At 55.7% G+C, this 22,073-nt stretch overlaps 1 protein-coding gene across 1 annotated transcript in view; it reads left to right on the top strand.

Annotated features, from left to right (window-relative positions):
* The window catches only part of SNRNP200 (small nuclear ribonucleoprotein U5 subunit 200), a 43,199-nt gene extending 22,270 nt beyond the window's left edge, over positions 1 to 20,929 (top strand). The window contains exons 19-45 of the mRNA XM_054017560.1: positions 1,630 to 1,761; positions 2,765 to 2,953; positions 3,994 to 4,191; positions 4,697 to 4,849; positions 5,019 to 5,099; positions 6,116 to 6,199; positions 6,717 to 6,823; positions 7,420 to 7,538; positions 8,994 to 9,148; positions 9,743 to 9,932; positions 10,612 to 10,785; positions 12,689 to 12,849; positions 13,106 to 13,333; positions 13,842 to 14,033; positions 14,114 to 14,292; positions 14,980 to 15,131; positions 15,632 to 15,740; positions 15,930 to 16,038; positions 16,579 to 16,768; positions 16,954 to 17,118; positions 17,449 to 17,570; positions 18,038 to 18,181; positions 18,435 to 18,611; positions 18,971 to 19,131; positions 19,259 to 19,340; positions 19,644 to 19,736; positions 20,327 to 20,929. Coding sequence (XP_053873535.1) covers positions 1,630 to 1,761; positions 2,765 to 2,953; positions 3,994 to 4,191; positions 4,697 to 4,849; positions 5,019 to 5,099; positions 6,116 to 6,199; positions 6,717 to 6,823; positions 7,420 to 7,538; positions 8,994 to 9,148; positions 9,743 to 9,932; positions 10,612 to 10,785; positions 12,689 to 12,849; positions 13,106 to 13,333; positions 13,842 to 14,033; positions 14,114 to 14,292; positions 14,980 to 15,131; positions 15,632 to 15,740; positions 15,930 to 16,038; positions 16,579 to 16,768; positions 16,954 to 17,118; positions 17,449 to 17,570; positions 18,038 to 18,181; positions 18,435 to 18,611; positions 18,971 to 19,131; positions 19,259 to 19,340; positions 19,644 to 19,736; positions 20,327 to 20,470 — 3,990 coding nt within the window. The 3' untranslated portion in view covers positions 20,471 to 20,929. The remainder of the gene's footprint in view (positions 1 to 1,629; positions 1,762 to 2,764; positions 2,954 to 3,993; positions 4,192 to 4,696; positions 4,850 to 5,018; positions 5,100 to 6,115; positions 6,200 to 6,716; positions 6,824 to 7,419; positions 7,539 to 8,993; positions 9,149 to 9,742; positions 9,933 to 10,611; positions 10,786 to 12,688; positions 12,850 to 13,105; positions 13,334 to 13,841; positions 14,034 to 14,113; positions 14,293 to 14,979; positions 15,132 to 15,631; positions 15,741 to 15,929; positions 16,039 to 16,578; positions 16,769 to 16,953; positions 17,119 to 17,448; positions 17,571 to 18,037; positions 18,182 to 18,434; positions 18,612 to 18,970; positions 19,132 to 19,258; positions 19,341 to 19,643; positions 19,737 to 20,326) is intronic.
* The last annotated feature ends 1,144 nt before the right edge of the window (positions 20,930 to 22,073 follow it).

Raw genomic sequence — 22,073 nt, 5'->3', positions numbered from 1 at the left:
AGGCTCCAACCCAGGTAGTGAATGGGTCCATGAACAGGGCATGGCTAGGATAGAGGAAGGAAGCCTTTCCTCTAAGCAGAGATGGGTATCGATGCTCTTGGATATCCCTTTAGCTGGCTCTCTCACCAGCAGCCCGTGGGCTTCCACCTTGGTTACCGTCATGGAGGATCATCTAGGAGTAGTTCCTGACTTTAACGAACCTCTGTGACTACTTCTGCTTCAGTCACGGCGGCGGAGGCTGGAGCTGGCAGATTTTTGTTTCTTGCCTGCAACCTGTCTGTGACTGATCTGAACCGTATTCATGCCCTGTTACTCCGTTTCTGCCTGTGGTGCGATGCAGCTGTGGGAGTTAGCCCTGCCTGCTGCCCACAAGGATGTAGCGGCTTTGTAGGGAAGATGTTCTGTTGTGGGACGAGCAGGGTTCTGTTGAGCACAGGATAACCTTGTCCCTCTACCCCAACCTTGTAAAGCACCTTGAGGGCAGTGAGACTGAGGTTCTATTTTACAGCTGGAGAAACTAAGGGCTGGAAAGGGTAATTGCCCTTAGACTTGTGACTTCTTTGGGGCAGGGAGTGTATTTGCTTTGGGTTGGGACAATGCCCAGCACAGTGAGGTCCTGGCCCATGACTAGGGCTCCTCGGTGCTACTGCAGTACAAATAGAGGGAACGTTGTGACAGACTGACAACACATGCCTTACAATATCCTGAATGAACTTCACTGAGGGCTTGTCTCCATTTGGAACACTCCAGTGGCCCAGCTGTAGCACTTCAGTGTAGACAATACCTCCGCCTGTGGGAGGGGTTCTCCCATCGCAGTAGTTAACCCACCTCCTCAAGGCTAGCAAGGCCAACAGAAGAATTCTTCCATCGACCTCGTGCTGTCTTCACCGGGTGTTCGCTCAGCATGGCTAAGTCTGACAGGAGTGTAGATTCTTCAAGAAACCCCATTGTCTACTAATGACCTACTCTTGGAAACTGCAGCTCAAAGCCCCCTGAACGGTATAAAGCGGTGGGGGTGCTTGTTCTGAGCTGAAGCTGTGATGAACTGGTAACCCCCAGGAACCCTTGGGGTGGGGGTTGAAGGACTGCTCCTGCCAGAATCCATGTGTGGGTTGAAATGAACCCTGGTAAGTTTAGTACCATGTGTGTGGGTTCTTTGATCTTTTTGTAGTGCTTTTTACTTGAAGAGTAAAGCAGGCGTGCACAGGAAGTGCTGTGTGGTACCTTCTGATGATGGCACTGATACCTGTTAACCAGCTCTGAAGAGAAAAGCTGGTGCCCTTGGATAGTATCTCTGCTGGGACACTGAGGCAGGGAGCTGTGCAGTCTGGAAGTACCCTGGTCAGAATGAAGGGAGACGAGGGTCTCCACACAGAAAGGTGATGCTGGGGAGCCGGAAGCCTCTGGGGGCGCTCAGAACTGAGACAGGCGTGACTCACCCAAGGCCAGGCAGTCCGTGGCAGATCTGGGAATAGGCCCCAAGTCTCCTAGGCTGGGGCCCTCCACTGAGCTTTGGGTACATGGAAGGAGACTTTCAGGCACACTTGTCCTATTGGAGCAAGAGACAGTATCTCTGGTGGAGTTTCCTGTGGGAATGAGCTAACCAACCCCACTGTGTTCCTGCTCCAGGTTCTGGTCTCCACGGCGACGCTGGCCTGGGGTGTGAACCTTCCTGCTCACACAGTCATCATCAAAGGGACGCAGGTGTACAGCCCAGAGAAAGGCCGCTGGACAGAGCTGGGTGCTCTGGACATCCTGCAGGTAAAGTCCTGGCAGTAAAGCTGCTCTGACCATCCCTAGCAGGTCCCTCTCCTCTTGGAATCTGCCTCATGAATCCTCCATGTGATCAGCTTCGTGCATTTTGACACCACAGCTGCCATCGCTTCGCGTAGCGACGGCTCCGTGTTGGTCACGGATTCCGTGACTTTCCATGACTTCTGCAGTGGCCGGTGCGCCTGGCCCGGGAGCTGCCTGAGCAGCTTGGGCAGCCCCTGGGCCGGGCACCCTGGCTGCTGCTGGGGCAGTCTTGGGACCCCGCCACCTCCCAGTAGCAGGAGTTTGGGTGTGGGGGGGCTCAGGGCTGGGAATTGGGGTGTGGGGTAGTGCTTACCTGGGGTGGGGGGTGGATCCTCAGAAGGGCGACAGCAGCTCCCCTCCCTCAGCTCCTAGCTCCATGTGCGGTCTCCAGCCGCAGGCATCACCCCCGCAGCTCTCATTGGCCACGGTTCCCAACCAATGGGAGCTGCAGAACCGGAGCTTGGGGCAGAGCGGCAGCGTCGCTTCCCCAGGAGCTGGATAGGGAGCCTGCCCCACCCCGCACCCTCGGGACTCCCTGGGCCGTCCTCCCAAGGCGCCCCCTTTTTCCCCCTCTCCCCCCTCCCCCCCCAAAAGAAGAAAAGTTTTAGGGATATATAGTAAAAGTCATGGACAGGTCTCAGGTTGTGAATTTTTGTTTATTGCCTGTGACCTGTCCATGACTTTTTACTAAAAATGCCTGTGACAAAACGTAGCCTCCCCCATAGCCTCCCCCACTCTGCCTCCCCCAGCTAGACTATCTTGACTGTCCGATGAGCTGAACCACAGAGTAAGTGTGCTGGTAGGAGTAAGGACAGAGGAATGACCCACAGCACCATGTACACCTCCTGCTCTGTAGTGGATACCTGAGCACTGGCTGGCTTGTGGCACAGCGGTTAGGGAAGTGTTCTGCTGTTGGCTAGGCTGAAAGCTCTTCTCTGCATCTGATTAAACCCTTTGTTTGTCCTAGATGCTTGGCCGTGCTGGGAGACCCCAGTACGACACAAAGGGCGAGGGGATCCTCATCACATCGCACGGAGAACTGCAGTATTACCTCTCCCTACTCAACCAGCAGCTCCCTATCGAGAGTCAGATGGTGTCGAAACTGCCAGATATGCTGAATGCAGAGGTGGTGCTGGGGAATGTCCAGAATGCAAAGGTGAGAATGTGGGTGTGTCATCCCTCTCACCCCCCAATTGCACCTTTGTATAGAAATGTTCACAATACACCTGACTTCTGGTCTGGCAGAGAGAAAGGTGCCTTGTCTACCATAGCCCTTCCTGGTGGCTTGCTGGACAAACTGCTCGTAAAGGCACAGAACACACTGGCCTGCCCTGGGCAATATTGTGCATCTCCATGTGCCTTCTAGCGCTGCCTGTCTGTAGGGGTTGCAGAAAACCCAGCCCTGTCACTGAAAAGGACGTGATACTTGATATAGACATGTGCAGATTGTAAAAGCGATGGAGCACACATTCAATCCAGCATAGGATTGGGGTTTGTGTAAATCAAAATCGTATGTAAGTGAAGCACTTTGGCTGTTTTGTGATTTTTGGCTTCCAGTTGTTGCCTGAGCTGGGAAGAGAATAGTGTCCTCAGGTAGCGAGTGAAATGATTTTTGCTCCCTGGTCCAGGATAGGCGCTTAGAGAAATGTATTAGCCCTGAAGGCATTTGCATTAATCTGTGATCTGTCAGTTTCTGGATCGCTGCTTGGTCTTCACAATATTCCCCTACTTATGGCTAGCTTTCTTGGCTGGAATCTCCTTACATTGCAGCATGGTTTTGCTGGCCTGGATGTCTGAGATGAGCATTCTCTGGCACTTGAACGTGGGGTTCCCAAGCTCTGAGGATAGAGAGCGTTTATTTTGCACTTTAGTGGTTCTGCAGATAATGGCCCCTAACTCTAGGACTGAAGTGCAGGAAAGCAGCTCATACTCAGAAGGGTGCAAGTTAAGGCCAGTTATGACAGTCTGCCGGGGTAGGAGCTGCCTCTTCTCTGCTTTCAGTATTTCTAGTTCTGATGTTTCATGAGGCCTCGGTCTTTAAAACTGCCCCCAGTTACTTGATCTAGCCGGGGTCACATCATGGTAAGTTTTGGGCCTTGAACCAATGGTCCCCATAACTTCCTGCTCCAGGGGCAGCGGTGTGCCCGCTCAGCTGAAAGATCACTGGCATTGCTGGTTCTTGGTGTCTGTCTGTAGGATGCAGTGAACTGGCTGGGCTATGCCTACCTGTACATCCGAATGCTGCGCTCCCCATCGCTCTATGGGCTCTCTCACGATGACCTGAAGGGAGACCCGTTGCTGGACCAGCGCCGGCTGGATTTGGTTCACACTGCAGCCCTGATGCTAGACAAGAACAATCTTGTGAAGTATGATAAGAAGACGGGGAACTTCCAGGTGAGGCAGGGGATGGGGGTGTGACTCACTGAAGCCAGAGGGCTGGGGAGAAGGGTACAAGCAGCCTCCTAGAGGTGGCTCCAGATCAGCCACAGTGGGTGTTTTGGGGAGCATAGTGGCTGTTGCCTTCCAGCCTGGAGCTCAAGGGAGTCACTGGTCTGAAGAGACAGGGAGGAGGGTTGAAGTAGCTCCAAATGTCGGTATCCTCGGGTACACTGCTGCCTCCTTGCTGAGCAAATTCCCATCGCGGCCTGGGTCTCCTTTGCTTTGGAGATGAAAGTAGAGAGGCTGGGGCCGAGGGAGGGAACTGTGTCCCTGACACAACGAACCTTCTCCCCTGGGCCGTTGCTGGCTCCTGAGGGACTCTGCTCCGAATGTCAGGAGCCTCTGTGCTGGCCAGCTTCATTCTGCATCTTCCAGTGGGCTCCTTTCTGCCTGGCTCAGCCCCCCCGATCAGCCAGAGGGGTCTGTGCAAACTGGAGTTACTCCTTCCTCCCTCCCCCAGGTGACTGAGCTGGGCCGCATTGCCAGCCACTACTACATCACCAATGAGACCGTGCAAACCTACAACCAACTCCTGAAGCCCACCTTGAGTGAAATCGAGCTTTTCCGGGTCTTCTCCCTGTCCTCCGAGTTCAAGAACATCACTGTGCGGGAGGTACGGCTCTGGGACGGGTTGGGGAGGGGGCTTGGTCAGGCAGCAGAGGTGCTCCCAGGATCTTCTCTCCTGTACCCTGGAGGGCTGCCAGGCTGGTTTCCCTGGTTCAGAAGGATTGTACGCGATGCCCCCAAGCTGGCTTCTCCTCTCACCCCTTGTCTCCCCACAGGAAGAGAAGCTGGAGCTCCAGAAGCTGCTGGAGCGGGTCCCAATTCCAGTGAAGGAGAGCATCGAGGAGCCCAGTGCCAAGGTGAGCCGCCCCTCTGCCCGCCCTCCTGAGAAGCCTGGCACCGCGTGAGAGGAGAGCCCGGCGGCACTGAACCCCTCCCTGCTTCTGTTCGGTGGTTTAGGGAATGCTTGATCCTATTGCCCAGCCTCTCTTCCCTTTTGTGCAGTGTCCTGGTGTGACGATGCGGTTCTGGCAGGACCCAACTGAGAGTGCCAATTCAGGACAAATTGCTAGAACAGGGCAGTCACAGCCCAAGGCTGGGGTTTTTCCACCTCTAAGGCAAACCAAACCAGCCAGACAGTGAAGACTTTGGTCTGACCCCACTGGCTAACCACAAGTCACACAAGCAATTCCCTTAGACACTCCAGTTTCCCAGTATCACCACCAGTGCCACTCGTTATGGGAACAAATGGTTATGAAAACCAATACCCCAGTAAAAGAAAAAAGGTTCTCCTGATCCCAAAGGACCAAGCCCCAGACCCAGGTCAATATACAAATTAGATTTTATCCACAAATCACGCTGTTGCCAATCCTTTAGAGTCTAAAATCTAAAGGTTTATTCATAAAAGGAAAAAGATAATGGGCCATCAAGCAGGCTAGGCAGAGCTAACACCAACTTGCCTGGGATGTTTCCCAGAAGCTTAGCATAAGTTTGAAATACAGACAGTACAAAGCCAATATTCATAACTTCAACTACAAAATTGATACACATATATAGACAGCATAATTATAACCAGCAAACAATAACCTTGTCTTAGACACCTCATTTGACCCCCTTTATACAAGATTTGCGTGCCACTACAGGACCTTGGTTGCAACCGTGTTCTATATGGTCCCAGATTATGCTAATAACGTCACACCTGGACAGGAGCATGGGGGTGGGAAGGAACTGCAGTATCTCCCCCCAGTACTGTTGTGCCAGCCCTGACCAGCTAGGAGCTGTTTCTCCCCTCCCACCCCTCTTCCCCAAAGATGGGAGGCTCTCAGCTGATACACCATCAATGCTTTGATCTAACTCCTATTCTTGCTGTCTGTAGATCAATGTGCTCCTGCAGGCCTTTATCTCCCAGCTGAAGCTGGAAGGGTTTGCTCTAATGGCAGACATGGTGTACGTCACCCAGGTGAGTGGGAATTCACGTTGGTAGAAAATCTGCCACTATCTCGGAATGACTCTCTCTCTGCCCCGGTCCCCCAGTTTGCAAGGTGGGGATAATGCCTGCTCCTCGGGGGCTGGGAGGGTTAATGTTCGTTAGTTGCTTTGATGACTAATAGGGCTGTGAATTTGTAACGGGGGCTAATTCCTGTGAGGTGCTCATTAATAATTGAATACATGAAAATGACTGTAGGTGAAAGCTAATTTATTTTGGAGAGAGATGACATCCGGGTCTTAGCTCTGCAATAGAGCTTGAATCTGAAATACTGACAGATTAAGTCACTTTAACACACACCAAGTCACTGGCTGTTACTGACCCAAGGCTTGCTGGTCACATGGCTGGAGGGTGGACTACGTGGGCAGGAGTCGTCGTTTCCCAGGTTGGGGTAGGAACAGGGCAGTTGGTTGTGAATTGGAAATCCCCAGTGGCTGTGAAAGCCATTGATCCCCCATGGGCTCTGACAGCTCTCTTGTGTCCCTGCCAGTCTGCCGGGCGGCTGATGCGTGCGATCTTTGAGATTGTCCTGAACCGTGGCTGGGCGCAGCTCACTGACAAGACTCTGAACCTCTGCAAGATGATTGACAAACGCATGTAAGTGATGGCTCCGTGGTGCTCGGATTTCTGATGTGCTGCCAGCTTACCGCCTATAACCAAGCCAGGTGTCCGACCTGCCCTGGGTGCACCCCTCACCTCCAGGTGCTCTGGCCAGAGAGGCTGGTGGCGACTGGGATGATAGTGAGTGCATGAACATTGAATGGCACCATAACGAGTTCTCTACAGGCCAGCGAGTGATGTAACCTTAATTCCTGGGACAGCCTGAAGGCTGGCTGTGCTCTATGGAGTTGGCATGGACGCACCTATAGAGCTTGTCTCAGCCGGAGAAGGGGCTGCCTAGTGTGTCATCTCCCAGGGCTCTTGGAGTCTGAAATCCATGTCCCACGAATGTGGAAGTGCTGTCAGAGGGCTCTGATTGTAGGGAATGGGGGAGCACTGTCTCTGGGCTCATGGGAATGACTTTTACCCAAGTAGGGGGGAAACATGAGCTGTGGTGGGTATGGTTGCTTGTAGTGGCACAGTTGAAAAGGCTGGCTTCTTTCTCAGTGCGGGGACATAGGCACATGCCTATAGGTATCCTGATGGCGCTGGATATCCCCTTGCTAACTCCTGTGTCCCGCTTGTCCCCATAGGTGGCAGTCCATGTGCCCCCTGCGCCAGTTCAGGAAACTGCCCGAGGAGGTGGTGAAGAAAATCGAGAAGAAGAACTTCCCGTTTGAACGTCTCTATGACCTGAACCACAATGAAATAGGTATAGGAATGGGGGCCTCTGTACCAAGCGGGGCTACTAACAGTCCCTGCATTTGAGCTACTCACGGCTTTCATCTCTCTGCCTTTGCTTTCCCCCCACGGAGGCCCTGCACTAACTGCAGCAAGGCAGAGGGAGGCGGGTAGAGGCACTGCTCTTTCGCTTGCCAGTTCCATATTCTCCCAGAGCAAAGGATGTCAGGGGATTTCGACTGAGGGCAGCTTGCGTATTTCCCATATCAGTGGCCAGGGGGTCACCAGTGTGGTTAGATGTTAGCTGCAGGTGTGTTCTCTCTGCGTGCTGCGTTGACTCTGGCCAGACTGCAGGCTCCAGTCACACTGCCCAATAAGCACCGACTCTGTTCGTAGCGAAGGAACTTGGTCAGGTTTATTATCAACGGAGCACAGTATTGGTGCCTTATACTCAATTCATGTATGCCTGTGACAGTGGACCCAGCTCAGTTAGCAGTGGGACTTTCCACTATCCCCTCCCTGTGAGACCCCTCTTTATATGCCGATACAAACAAGTTCCGTATTGCCCCTCCCATTGCCTTGTACCTGTTGGTTTAATCAGAACATCTCTATCATAGACTATCAGGGTTGGAAGGGACCTCAAGAGGTCATCTAGTCCAACCCTCTGCTCAAAGCAGGACCAATGCCCAGACAGATTTTTACCCCAGTTCTCTAAATGGCCCCCTTAAGGATTGAACTCGCAACCCTGGGTTTAGCAGGCCAACGCTCAAACCACTGAGCTATCCCTCCATCATGCTGTCATCAAGACCTTATCTTTAAGATAGGTCAGCATGTTCCTATTATCTGTAGGGAATGTGCTAATATCGGGGTGTTCCGGTACCCCCCTTTTGGAATGTGTTTGCATGTATATTCCTGTACCAGCACTAGCTGGGAATGTGTGTTTCTGCAATATCAGCCCTGCGCTTGCCAGATTCTATGAGCAGGGCCTGCCTCTTGCTCACAACTTAACTTTGCTTTATAGCAGCAAAGCTTTGACCCCTACTTTAGCCCAGGCCTTTGAGACAAGGCCTTATGTTTCAGGCCTTCTTTCTACTACAAACTCCCCCTAGGTTCTGTCTCTGTTCGGTCATTAGCCTTTCCCTGGGACCAGATGGATGCATCTGTTGCTGGTTCTTGTACATGGACTGTAAAGCACCTCAGGGCACCGAACAGCCTTTTGTTTGTATAGCGCCTAGCACAGCAGGGGCTGGATGAGGGCCCTGCTGTGTTGGTGCTACCACAGTACAGATAACGTCCAGGGAATGGGTTTGGCCTGAGAGCAGTGCTGTGGGAACAGATGCCCTCAGATCACAATTCTCTAGATATGAAACAGCCGCTTCTCCTTCAGAATGCCATTGAATTGGAGAAGCACTGAGCGTGTGGGTCCATCCACTTGCCCGTTCTCTTCCCCTAATGCTGCCCATAACGTTTGTGTCCCATGTTACAGGGGAGCTCATTAGGATGCCCAAGATGGGCAAGACGATCCACAAGTATGTTCATCTATTCCCAAAGCTGGAGCTGTCGGTCCATCTCCAGCCCATCACCAGGTCCACCCTGAAAGTGGAGCTAACCATCACCCCTGACTTCCAGTGGGATGAGAAGGTGAGAGGCGCCCCCGGAGACACGCAGTCCTGGCTGACCAGGTCACGGGGGAGGGCGGCAACTTGATGGCAGATTGGAAAATCTGCCATATGGTGAGCTGCTTGAGTCTGTCCATCCATTTAGCTTGAGAGAAGGTTGAGGGGTGACTTAAGCCGATAAGTCCCTACCTGGGGAAGGTAGGGACTTCCGACATGCATCTGACAAAGTGGGCATTCACCCACGAAAGCTTATGCTCCAATACATTTGTTAGTCTTAAAGGTGCCACAAGACTCTCTGTTGCTTTTTCCTGGGGAAGGAAGATTTAATACACCTCTGCTCTGGGAATTGTGGGGCCGGTCTCTGGCCTGTGCTATCCAGGAGCTCAGACTGGTGGAGGACAATGGTCCCTTCTGGCCTGGGAACGTGTGAAAATCCAGCTGTGTGGTGGGACGGTGCCTGAGGAGCAGTGTTGCTCTGGAAGAGCTCTAGCTGTGGGCTTGTGGGCAGGGGCCTGTGTGGCCAAGCTTGTCTGTGGCTGGCAGCCCCAGTGCAGGGCGGGTCAGAATGGGAGAGCTCTGGGCGCTGTGCTGCAAAGCTCACTGCTGTCTCGCCCAGGTGCACGGCTCGTCGGAAGCCTTCTGGATCCTGGTGGAGGATGTGGACAGTGAAGTGATTCTGCACCACGAGTACTTCCTGCTGAAAGCCAAGTACGCCCAGGACGAGCATCTCATCACCTTCTTCGTGCCTGTGTTCGAGCCGCTGCCCCCGCAGTACTTCATCCGGGTGGTCTCAGACCGCTGGCTCTGTGAGTCTCCAACCTGCCCGCTGGGCTGGGACGTCTTTGTGCTGTATTGCAGGAGCTGTAGTGGGGGAGATGCTTTGCTAGCCAAGCAGTGGTGGCAGGTGGCCTCTGGAAGGATCTTTTTATAAGGCAATTTGTAGCCCCTACTTAGGGAGTGGGCTGAACCTTCCCCTGAGGCCCACTGAACTGCACGTGGAACGGGTGGGACACCTGGAGCTGTGAGAGCAGCAAAACCAACACTGGCTCGTGCCCTTGGGACAGCACACGTACCTGCCTCAGTCACTGGCTGGGGAGACCTGCCGCTGTGCATTGTGGGAGGAGAGTGTCAGGCCCAGGTTGGGCTGTGATGATGAATTGCTGGTGGGGAGTGGCAGCTGAGATCAGTCGGTAGCAAAGGATGGCTTGTCGTGGGGGACAAGGGAGGAATGGGGTGGTGATCATCCCTCTCAGAAGTGGAAGTATTTGCTTTGTAGGAGAAGTTCAGTGCTGAGAGCTGGTATTTCCCTGTGCTAGCAAGGCATTGCAGCACCTGGGCACTTTCTAAGGATCTCTCATTGCTGCAATGATCCAGACAGTCCCTGGCCCCTCACCCCTAGGCTCCTGGGAGCTCAGACTCTGGTATGTCTGACACAGCTATGGCTGATTCGCTGTACAAACTGTTCTGATTTGCTTTCTTTTCCAGCCTGTGAGACGCAGCTGCCTGTGTCCTTCAGGCACCTGATTCTCCCCGAGAAATACCCCCCGCCCACAGAGCTCCTGGACCTGCAGCCGCTGCCCGTGTCCGCTCTGCGTAACAGTGCCTTTGAGAGCCTCTACCAGGACAAGTTCCCCTTCTTCAACCCCATCCAGACCCAAGGTGGGTACTAGCCCAGCTCCCCCTGCAGCAGAGTCTGACGTGAGCCCTGGGCTGCTGAGAAGTAGGTAGCCCAGCTCCATGGGTTGGAGAGTGGGGGTGAATGATCCTCTGCATTAGATATCCTGCCCTCTCTCCCTGCCCTGCACCTTGGGAAAGAGCAGGCTGCTGGGATCTGAACAATTGCCAAACCTTTCTGGCAAACAGAAGAGGCCCAACTGTGGTGACCAAAGGCCAAGACTGTACTTTTCCCTAGCCACGTTTTCACTTCCCAAATGCTGCACCTTGGTAACAGGGATGTCCGGAGCTAAGTAGCTAATACTCCTGGCAGGAGTGGAAGGGATTGTTTCAGGACTTCACCAGCCTCTAACTACTGGGGGTGGGGTTAAGAACTTGAGAACGGCCATACTGGTGAGACCAAAGGTCCATCTAGCCCAGTATCCTGTCTTCTGACAGTGGCCAATGCCAGGTGCCCCAGAGGGAATGAAGAGACAGGTAATCATCAAGTCATCCATCCCATCATTCATTCCCAGTTTCTGGCAAACAGAGGCTAGGGACACCATACCTGCCTGTCCTGGCTGATAGCCATTGATGGACCTATCCTCCATGAATTTATCTAGTTCTTTTTCAACCCTGTTATGGTCTTTGGCCTTCACAACATCCTCCGGCAAGGAGGTCCACAGGTTGACTGTGCGCTGTGTGAAGAAATACTTCCTTTTATTTGTTTTAAACCTGCTGTCTATTAATTTCATTTGGTGACCCCTAGTTCTTGTGTTATGAGAAGGAGTAAACAACACTTCCTTATCTACTTTCTCTACACCAGTCATGATTTTATAGACCTCAATCATATCTCCCCTTAACCATCTCCTTTCCAAGCTGAAAAGTCCCAGTCTTGTTAATCTTTCCTCATACAGAAGCCGTTACATACCCCTAATCATTTTTGTTGCCCTTTTCTGAACCTTTTCCAATTCCAATATATCTTTTTTGAGATGAGGCGACCACATCTGCACGCAGTATTCAAGGTGTGGGCATACCATGGATTTATATAGCTGCAACATGATATTTTCTGTCCTATTATCTATCCCTTTCTTAATTATTCCCAGCATTCTGTTCGCTTTTTTGACTGCTACTGCACACTGAATGGATGTTTTCAGAGAACTATCCACAATGACTCCAAGATCTTTCTTGAGTGGTAACAGCTAATTTAGACCCCATCGTTTTATATGTATAGTTGGGATTATGTTTTCCAATGTGTATTACTTTGCACTTAACAACGTTAAATTTCATCTGCCTTTCTGTTGCCCAGTTACCCAGTTTTGAGAGATCCTTTTGTAGCTCTTCGCAGTCTGCCTGGGACTTAACTATCTTGAGTAGCTTTGTATCATCTGCAAATTTTGCCACCTCGCTGTTTCCCCCTTTTTCCTGATCATTTATGAAAATGTTGAATAGGACTGGTCCCAGAACAGACCCTTGGGGGACACCACTAGTTACCTCTCTTCATTCCATAAGACACCCATGGGGGCAGATTACCCCACATCTGCCTGGTGGCGGAGATCCTGGCACCTTCCTCTGAAGCAACTAGTGTTGGCCTGTTTAGGAGAGAGCCTGTGTTCTGATCTTAAAATGCTTCCCGGTGTCTGCCAAGTCAACCTGGAAAGAGTCTGCATTGTAATGCTCCTCTTGTGAGGAATTCCTGTTAGGTGTTTACAGTACTGCCCTGCTGCGTGCCTTGGCCAGGAGGGGCCTCCTCTGGGGTGATGGTGCCAGTCTGTCTGTGAGGGCTTTGGCCTGCCAGCAAGGAGGCCAGGGTCATGGGAACCTTGTCCTAGCCGCTCTGGGCTGAAATGCCCAAACCTCCTCCGGGCAGCATGGCTCAGGGGTAACCAAGGGTTCTGTCTCTCTCCAGTGTTTAACACCGTCTATAACAGCGACGACAATGTGTTCGTGGGTGCCCCCACGGGGAGCGGCAAGACCATCTGTGCCGAGTTCGCCATCCTGAGGATGCTGCTGCAGAACTCAGAGGGGCGCTGTGTCTATATCACCCCCATGGAGGCCCTTGCTGAGCAGGTGAGTCCCCACGGCCCTGTCTCCTGGGCGTGGGTTCAATTCCTCCCCCGGCCCGTGTGCTGGGAACCCCAGTTCCCCAGGAGAAGGTGGGGGGGCCTCTTGTGTCTCTGCTCCTCTGCTTGTACTCTGCTGTCCTGCCCCCTCCTTCCTCCCCAAATGTCCCTGTGACCCCGAAGGAGTACAAGGAAACTCCAGGGCGATCCCAGCCAAGAGCTCTGGCCCAGGGCTAACGGCCATGCCTGCTGTGCCCTGGCAGGTCTTCCTCGACTGGTACGAGAAGTTCCAGGAGCGGCTCGGTAAGAAAGTGGTCCTGTTGACGGGGGAGACCAGCACGGATCTCAAGCTGCTGGGCAAGGGCAACATCATCATCAGCACCCCCGAGAAGTGGGACATCCTGTCCCGGCGCTGGAAGCAGCGCAAGAATGTCCAGAACGTCAACCTCTTCATCGTGGACGAAGTGCACCTCATCGGGGGCGAGAATGGGGTAGGAGGCCGAGGGGGCTGGGCTGCCTGGGCGCACCGGGGGAGCCCCGCCGGCTCCTTTCTCTGGGCTGTCCCGTACCTCAGCCCGGAGCAGTGCCCAGAGAAAGGGGTTGGGGGGAGCTAGACCACCGGGGTGGCTAATCTCATCCCTGCTGCATGATGTACTGGGGGAAAAAGCTGTTCCAGGGCTACCCCCTGGAGCGAAGTCCTGCTGGGAGCGTACCCCTGACACTTAAAGGCCAGCAGCTACAGGGTTAAGCGGGCGGCAAGATCGGGTCTGAAAGGCCAGTGGAGGTGGGGAGGAAGGGGTAAGTCCTGCAGCTGGATCGGAGCTGGGGATCTCCACAGAGGCCATGGGAGCCTGGGACGGCCCTTCTGCAGAACTGATGGTCATCGCTGAGTGGCTGCTTGGTGCAGGGGCTGGGGAGAGGGCACAGGCTGACGGGTTCCCCTCCCCTCCTCCCCCCCACCCCCCTCCCACTGTAACCTGCCCATGTATCCATCTGCAGCCCGTGCTGGAGGTGATCTGTTCCCGGATGCGCTACATCTCCTCCCAGATCGAGCGGCCCATCCGCATCGTGGCCCTCAGCTCCTCGCTGTCCAACGCAAAGGATGTCGCTCACTGGCTGGGCTGCAGCGCCACGTCAACCTTCAACTTCCACCCCAACGTGCGCCCCGTGCCCCTGGAGCTGCACATTCAGGTAGGGACCCAGGAGGAGCACCCCACCCCGGAGCTTTGGTCAGGGGCTTCATTCACTGCCGGCTTCTCTCTTCTACTCAGGGCTTCAACATCAGCCACACACAGACCCGCCTGCTGTCCATGGCCAAGCCAGTCTATCATGCCATCATGAAGCACTCCCCCAAAAAGCCGGTCATTGTCTTTGTCCCGTCACGCAAGCAGACGCGCCTCACGGCCATAGACATCCTCACCACCTGTGCCTCCGATGTGCAGAGGCAGAGGTACTAGGGCGGGAGGGGAGGACTGGGCGGGCATTCGGGGTTTTCTCCCTCATCTTTTCTCCGACTCTTCCCAGTGGAGAGGCCCATGGGGGCGAGGGGAACGCGTCCTGATCACTTGTGCTCACTAAACATGCTGTGATCCAACCTGTAGGGGTGTGTAATCAGTCCCACTGGCCCGACGATTCCTCTTAGAGCCACTGTCTCCCTGGCCTCCGCCTGCATGTTCAGCCACCTTCCCTCGCCGTGCTGGACTTCTGTGTGCTATTAAAAAGCCGCTGCGTTCCATCCCAGAGGTGGCTGCCTTTCAGGTTGGGTTAAGTGACCTGTGTGTGTCTCATCTAACTCCCCCAGGCAGCGCGGAGCTGGGCACAGACCCTGTGAGGCAAGCGCTATAGAATAAGGGTGTGTTACGTTACACCCCCTGTATCGACAGGGAAATGGAGGCACAGGGGTGAAATGACGTAATGCGGGTCCGTAGTCAGTAGCTGAGCCAGCACCAGAACCCAAGTGTCCGGGCTCTTGGTCCCCTGCTCTGAAGGCTGCAGCTCCGAGAGCTGGGAATGGCCCTGCTGCCTGCTCTAGCCAGTTGATCCCACTGACGGGGCGTGAGGACGTAGTGCCTGCGTGTGGGCGCTGCTTCGGGGCGGGCGGGGATCTTCGCTGGGCCCTGATGGCTTCTCCCTGCAGGTTCCTGCACTGCACAGAGAAGGACTTGGGGCCATACCTGGACAAGCTGAGCGACGGCACCCTCAAGGAGACGCTGCTCAACGGCGTTGGCTACCTGCACGAGGGGCTGACAGCCATGGAACGGCGCGTGGTGGAGCAGCTGTTCGGCTCTGGTAAAGGGCGCGAACGGGGGCGCGAGCCGCCACACGTTGCTGTCGTCCCCACCCTGGAGCGGGGCAAAGGAGGCCTGGAGGTGGTGGCCTGCCAAAGCCACAGTGGCAGAGCTATGGAGAGACCCCTGGGAGTCTGGACTCCCAGCCCTGTGCTCAGCTCGCTGTATCCCCCTGCGTCCTCTTTGTGACCCATTGCCCAGGGACGGCTTTAACCCCAAACCAAGTGGGGCTGGCCAGCAGGACTTGGGCGGAGCTCCATACACAGCATTGGTGCAGTGGGGCTCATGCTGCTTGCAGGGGACAGTGAGGGGCTGCTGCTCAGTGCACAGGTTGGCCCTGGGCCTGAGAGCGAAGGGCCCATGTCAGGTCCCCACCCCCGCTCCCAAATGGGGGTTCTGCTGGCATGCACGGCCACAGCGTCAGCTTGCTTCCCCCTGCCCAGGGTTTGCTTATGAAATATCCTGCAGCTTTCTGGCTGACTGCTTCTTGCTCGCCCTTAGGTGCTGTCCAGGTGGTGGTGGCCTCTCGGAGCCTGTGCTGGGGCATGAACGTAGCTGCTCACCTGGTGATCATCATGGACACTCAGTACTATAACGGCAAGATTCATGCGTGAGTATCCCTGAGCACATGGGGGAGGAGACCTCTCCGTGCCTACAGTAGGCGGGTGGAGGAGGGAGTGGCTCGTGAATGAGGGGATTGTCCTGAGGTGCCCCGCCCCTCTCTGGCGGTTTGAGGTGTGTCAGGCACTGCCAGCGATGGAGTACTGCAGACAGGACACTCTCTCTCCTTTTGTCTCAGGTATGTGGATTACCCCATCTACGACGTGCTGCAGATGGTGGGCCATGCCAATCGCCCCCTGCAGGATGATGAGGGGCGCTGCGTTATTATGTGCCAGGGATCCAAGAAGGTGGGTGAAGCGAGGGGCGTGTGTGTGTTGTCCCTCCTGGCTAGGACATGGATTCCCTATCCCAGCTGTGGTCAGATTGGCCCAAGCCTCCGTCTTGGGAACAGACTAACTTGGCTCAAGTGCTGCAGTGGGCAAAACCCCATGCCCTGCTATAGCTCCCTGGCACTTTACAAACCAGACCTCTGCCGTCATTTCTGGGGGCGAGGGACAGTGCACAGCACTGCAGCCTGGCTTAGGACGGGTGCACTGTAGTCCCACTGGAGAGGGAAAATAATTCCCCAGAGGGCACTGACCCCCGCATTCCGAACACCTCCACCCCTTCTGACTTGTTTCCTGGGCTGGTGCATGGTCTGCAGCCCCTCCTCCGACTCCACGCGTGAGCGCCCCGAGCTCTCCAGGACCTGGACGGCTGTGCTGCTCCGGTGTGCCACTGAAGAGGGATGCTCTTGTGGGGTGGGGGCGAATCTGTCCAAAGTGGAAGGGGTCACTTTCTCCTGAGTTTCACGCCTGCTTTGTCTGGTTCCATTCTCCCTGCTGCAGGATTTCTTCAAGAAGTTCCTGTATGAGCCCCTCCCGGTGGAGTCGCACCTGGATCACTGCATGCATGACCACTTCAATGCTGAGATTGTCACCAAGACCATCGAGAACAAGCAGGATGCTGTGGACTACCTCACCTGGACCTTCCTGTACCGCAGGATGACCCAGAACCCCAACTACTACAACCTGCAGGGTGAGCCGCGCGAGATGGAGGAAGCTGAGTGTGTTGGGGTGGGGATGTGAGGAGCCTCTGGACAGCTGGCATTTTTAGCACTAACCCGTTCTCTCTGGCTGGCTTAGGGCAGCCTGGCAGTTCCCCAAGCATTGCAAAGCCCCTCTGCTGTGCTGCCTTGTCTGATCTGCCTCTTGTGTTTGCAGGGGTATCTCACAGACACCTGTCAGACCACCTGTCCGAGCTGGTGGAGCAGACCCTTAGTGATCTGGAGCAGTCCAAGTGCATCAGCATCGAGGATGAGATGGACGTGGCGCCCCTCAACCTGGGCATGATCGCAGCCTATTACTACATTAACTACACCACGATCGGTGAGGGACCCACCCGGGAGGGCAGCCAGGCAGCGCATATTGCTGCTCCTGGCCTGGAAGGGAGAGCAGTGAGCTCTCACCTCCTCCAGTGGTGGGGGGGGAGGGTGTTGGCCTGTCAGCCCTGCAGTGCGCCCATCCTGGTGGGTGGGGGTCACAGCTGGGGGAGGGGGGGGCGCTCTTGCTGATGCTGCATAGAAAGATCTGTTCCTGGGACACTTGATTCGGTGCCTCTAAGCCAGCCCAGCAGCAGATGGATCTGTTCCCAGACACTGGGGTCTCCTGCTGCTGCTGGGCTCCCCCTGACCCGTCTTCCTGCCTCGGCTTCCCTAGAGCTCTTCAGCATGTCTCTGAATGCCAAGACCAAGGTGCGAGGGCTGATTGAAATCATCTCCAACGCTGCTGAGTACGAGAACATCCCCATCAGGCACCACGAGGATAACCTTCTGCGGCAGGTGAGTGCTGGGCTCCATACCCAGCGGCCTAGATTCTAGGTCTAAGCTAGATCAGTGACTAGCTGCTCACTCGGACGCTTGAACGAACGGGTTGTCCCAGACCGTGCAGGGGCAGCTGTCGTGGCCCTGAAGTTGGAGTCTCAGAAGGCCAGGCATCCCCAGCTGCTGTACGAGAGCACCGTTCTCTGGCGGTGCTGTGGTGCTTTGGTTGTCAGCTCCTAGGTTAGATCATTCCTGGAGTAGTTGCTGAGGTATTCAGGAGAGTCTCTGGGGATCTGTTCCCCTGGGTGAGGGGCAACAGCGGTAGGATACAGCCCGGGGGAAGCTGGATCTAGTTGTTACAGCACTGGATGGATGATGGACATAGGCTCTGGTTGGCCGTGCCAGGCTCTCTGCTTCAAATGGCCAAAGAGACAACTTGGCTTCTCTCTCTCTCTCTCTCTCTCTCTCTCTCTCTCTCTTCCCAGCTGGCGCAGAAAGTCCCTCATAAACTGAATAACCCCAAGTTCAACGACCCCCACGTCAAGACCAACCTGCTGCTGCAGGCTCACCTGTCCCGCATGCAGCTGAGCGCTGAGCTGCAGTCCGACACGGAGGAGATCCTCAGCAAGGTGTGGGGGGAGGCGGTGCCCACAGTGCTTGAGGTGGGGTGGGCACTCAGTGGGGCTCTTTCAGAGTTTAGAACTGAGTGGAGTGGTCAGGCCCATAACTACCTGCCTTCCTGGGGGGGGAGGGGGCGGAACTTCTTCTCCTGGGGGCAAGGCTGGCATGTGTGGAAGGGCTGGGGGCTGAGCTAGCTGATGTCTGTGTCCCTATACTGCACTCCTCGCCATTCCCCGGCATGACAGCTCTCTCCCTGTCCAGGCAATTCGTCTGATCCAGGCCTGCGTGGATGTTCTGTCCAGCAACGGCTGGCTCAGTCCGGCCCTGGCGGCCATGGAGCTGGCCCAGATGGTTACCCAGGCCATGTGGTCGAAGGACTCATACCTGAAGCAGCTGCCTCACTTCACTTCGGAGCACATCAAGCGCTGCACGGACAAGGTGAGAGCGGGGGAGGGGGACTGGGGAGTTCTGGGTGGGGGCGCCCCAGAGCCTGGCTAGATGCAGATGCCTGCCCTTGTTTTTGTGAAACGGGTTGAACGTTTTTTGCTGCACCAGCTGCATTTCAGTTGGTACGTGGGTAACCTCTTCCCCTGTTGCTCCAGCCCTGGCCTTTTAGGGTGGAGAGCGCCAGGCTCTTGGCGCTGGTGCCAAAGGCTGCAGTTGAAGCCTGGTGCTGGCGCCCTGCCCGGTGTAGGGAGCTGGCGCAGGCTGTGTTCCTGGCACTGCAGACAGCACAGGGTGTGTTCTAAAGTCTCGAGGGTTTGCTCAATGCCTGCACTCTGTGTGCTTCGTTGCAGGGGGTGGAGAGCGTCTTCGACATCATGGAGATGGAGGACGAGGACCGCAACGGCCTGTTGCAGCTCTCTGATGCCCAGATCGCTGACGTGGCCCGTTTCTGCAACCGATACCCTAACATCGAGCTCTCCTATGAGGTGGTGGAGAAGGAGAGTATCCGCAGGTGAGCTGGGAGCTGCCTGCAGCGAGTGCCAGGGAAGGGATAGGCAGAGCCATTGGCATCCCTGGGTGCTGAATCCAGGCGCTGGGGAGGCAACAGGACCTTGCTTACCTCTTGTTTCTGTCTGCAGCGGAGGGCCGGTGGTGGTGCTGGTGCAGCTGGAGCGAGAGGAGGAGGTCACGGGACCTGTCATTGCTCCCCTCTTCCCCCAGGTATGTTGGTGTGCTTGCAGAGGGAACTGCTGCCTTCGTGGCTGTGACTGGCTGAGCCACCCGACAGCTAGGATGGGGCTGGGGCAGCCCAGGTCCCCACACACCCCCCCTGGAACAGAGCTGGCCGGGAAGCCCTCGCTGGGCTGGGGGAGCTGCACTGGGCCCTCGAGCAGGATGACTGTCTCTGGGCTCCTTGCTGGCCAGCCTGGTTGTAACTGCAGGGCAGGGGGTGGAACATAGCTAGGGGAGCTCCTCCCTCCATTGTGGGCAGGGACTGTTAACTGCTGGTTGTTTCCTCTGCAGAAACGTGAGGAGGGCTGGTGGGTGGTGATCGGAGACTCCAAATCCAACAGCCTCATTTCCATCAAGAGGCTGACCCTGCAGCAGAAGGCCAAGGTGAGCTGTGGTATGGAGGGAGGGGGACTTCGTGCAGCCCTGCTGCGGGGCATTGGCACTTCCGGGCTGCCTGCCAGCAAGGTCCCTGGCAGTGGGCGGGTGCTAGATCAAACCAGCCTGTGACATTCCACTGGCATTTCAGTGTCCCTGAGAAGGGCTGTCCTGCCCGCAGCTGTAGCGCACACAGCACACCAGGCCAGCCCTCCTGTGACTCGGAGGACACCTGGCTTAGTGCCTGACGCAGCCCTGCGAGTGAGGGCTGGGAATTGTGACTCATACACGCAGGCTCGCATGCGTATCAATAGCAGTGTAGCCATGGCCAGGGAGGCATGACCTGAGAATGAGGGTGTCTTGGTTCTGCCACTACCTCAGTGTGACCTTGGGCAAGTCGTAGCCCCCCCGCCTCAGTTTCCCCATTTCACCTGGGGCTAATGCCTAGCTCACAGGGAGTGCTGATTCTGACCCAGAGGAACAGGGCACATCACCCCGTACGCTAGAGACACAAGATCTGAGCCCCTGGGAAGACCCTTCCCCTGCCCAGCGCTAGCCCCTCTGCCCAGCTACCAGCTCAAACGCCTTTGTTTGTTTAGGTGAAACTGGATTTTGTGGCCCCAGCCACAGGTGCCCACAACTACACCCTCTACTTCATGAGCGATGCCTACATGGGCTGTGACCAGGAGTATAAATTCAGCGTGGACGTGAAGGAGGCAGAGAGCGACAGCGACTCAGACTGAGCCGGGCCTTAGCCAAAGCTGGCCTGGGCCTCCCTGCCTGGTAGCGGAGACCTGGGCGCAGCTGAGGCATCCCCAGTGGTTCCAAGGGAACAGCGGGTACAGCTTTGGCATTTGTTTTAATGTGTCCGTGTGAGTGTGGGCAGCACTGGGCCCTTCCCCCAGTGTAGTGGGGCCTGCGGGACTGCCTGCTTCTGTGCTGGCTGTGTGGGGCGACCTGGCCTGTTTAAATCATAAACTCCCCGGTAGCTCTGAGCTGCCCCATTCCTCACTGCTGCTGCTGGGGCCGGTAGCACCAGTGAGGACAGCCCGTGGCATGTGCAGGAGACGTCTCGCCTCGCTGAGCCTGTGTTTCAGATGCTGATGGTTGTAGCTAAGCAGCCAGGCTTTGTACAGTGGTTTTAGAGGGGGGGGCAGGTCAAGGACCTTGGCCTCAATAAAGCTCTTTAGAAACAACCTCCAGTCCCTGGCGTCCTGCGGAATAACTTGCTGGGGGTGCGTGTCTCATCCTGGTTTGTTCCTCTGTTGCCTGGAGCCTCCAGGCCCAGGCACTGGCTGTTGGGAGGAATTATGACTAGCGAACAGAGGGCGTGAGCGGCATCCCAGCTCTAGAGCTCTCCCACTTCCTCAGAGGCCCATCTCACCACACTCTGGGGGGGACTTGCTCATGCCTGAACCCTCGGTGGTTCCAGCCCTGTATCCCAGCTGGGGACTGGAGCCGTCCTCTCATTCAGTTCTGTGTTTCCTAGCCCTATGGCAGCATCTCCAGCCCAGCTCCCCTGCCAGTACTGGCTGCTGGGGGCAGACATGATGGGGTGGCTGTATCTCGAGTGAGACACCTGGGCTCCATTCCTAGCTGTGCCCCTGCTCTGCCCCACGTCTAAAACAGGGAGAACTTGCCTTTGCAAAGCCCCATAACCCAAAGGAACTCCACCATCCCACAGCCAGCTTGAAGTGCTGGCCCTGCTAGGAGCTGAGTTTAGCCTCTCTAAAGAGTCTATTAAGACACTAGCAGTATCTTGCCTTCAAGAACCTCAAGCACTCAAGACTGACAGCGTGTCCAAGCCCTGCTCCTAGCTGGAGTGCTGGCAGAGGCTGGCACCCACTTGTCCAATCTAACAAAAGTCCAACTCAGCCTGTTCATAACATTGTTTGAAAGTCAGCACAAGGTGAAGACAGACGAGGCTAAGCTGGATTGTCTGGGCTCACAGGCTGGCGCTCAGGGCTCCTGGTAGTCACAGGATGATACAACTGGGGCCATGCACATTTTGTTGTTTCTGAGCCTGGGTGCATTGCACAGCCCAGGGCTCTGCATCCCCACCAGCTCCCAGGGGCCACCCTCCCCTTCTCCTCTCTGCCGTATGCCACTTGGCTTTGGCTGGGGGGGTCGGTCAGCGGGTGAAATGCTAGTGGGAGGGTGGCCAAGCAGACTATGGCCTGGCAGAAGGTGTTAACACGGCCTGCAGCTGGCTTTGCTCTCCAGCCAGCTGTGCCTGCGCCTCACACAGGAGGGGGGGCTCTGTCTCCCTCCCATGTTTACAGGCACCAGCCCCTGAAACTTTGAGTTGAGCTGTTCCAGCCAGCCAACCAGGCCACCAGCTCTGCC

Source organism: Malaclemys terrapin, chromosome 2, assembly GCF_027887155.1.
Source record: "Malaclemys terrapin pileata isolate rMalTer1 chromosome 2, rMalTer1.hap1, whole genome shotgun sequence".
NCBI classification, from domain to species: domain Eukaryota; kingdom Metazoa; phylum Chordata; order Testudines; family Emydidae; genus Malaclemys; species Malaclemys terrapin.
This window is presented reverse-complemented; position numbering and strand designations above follow the sequence as displayed.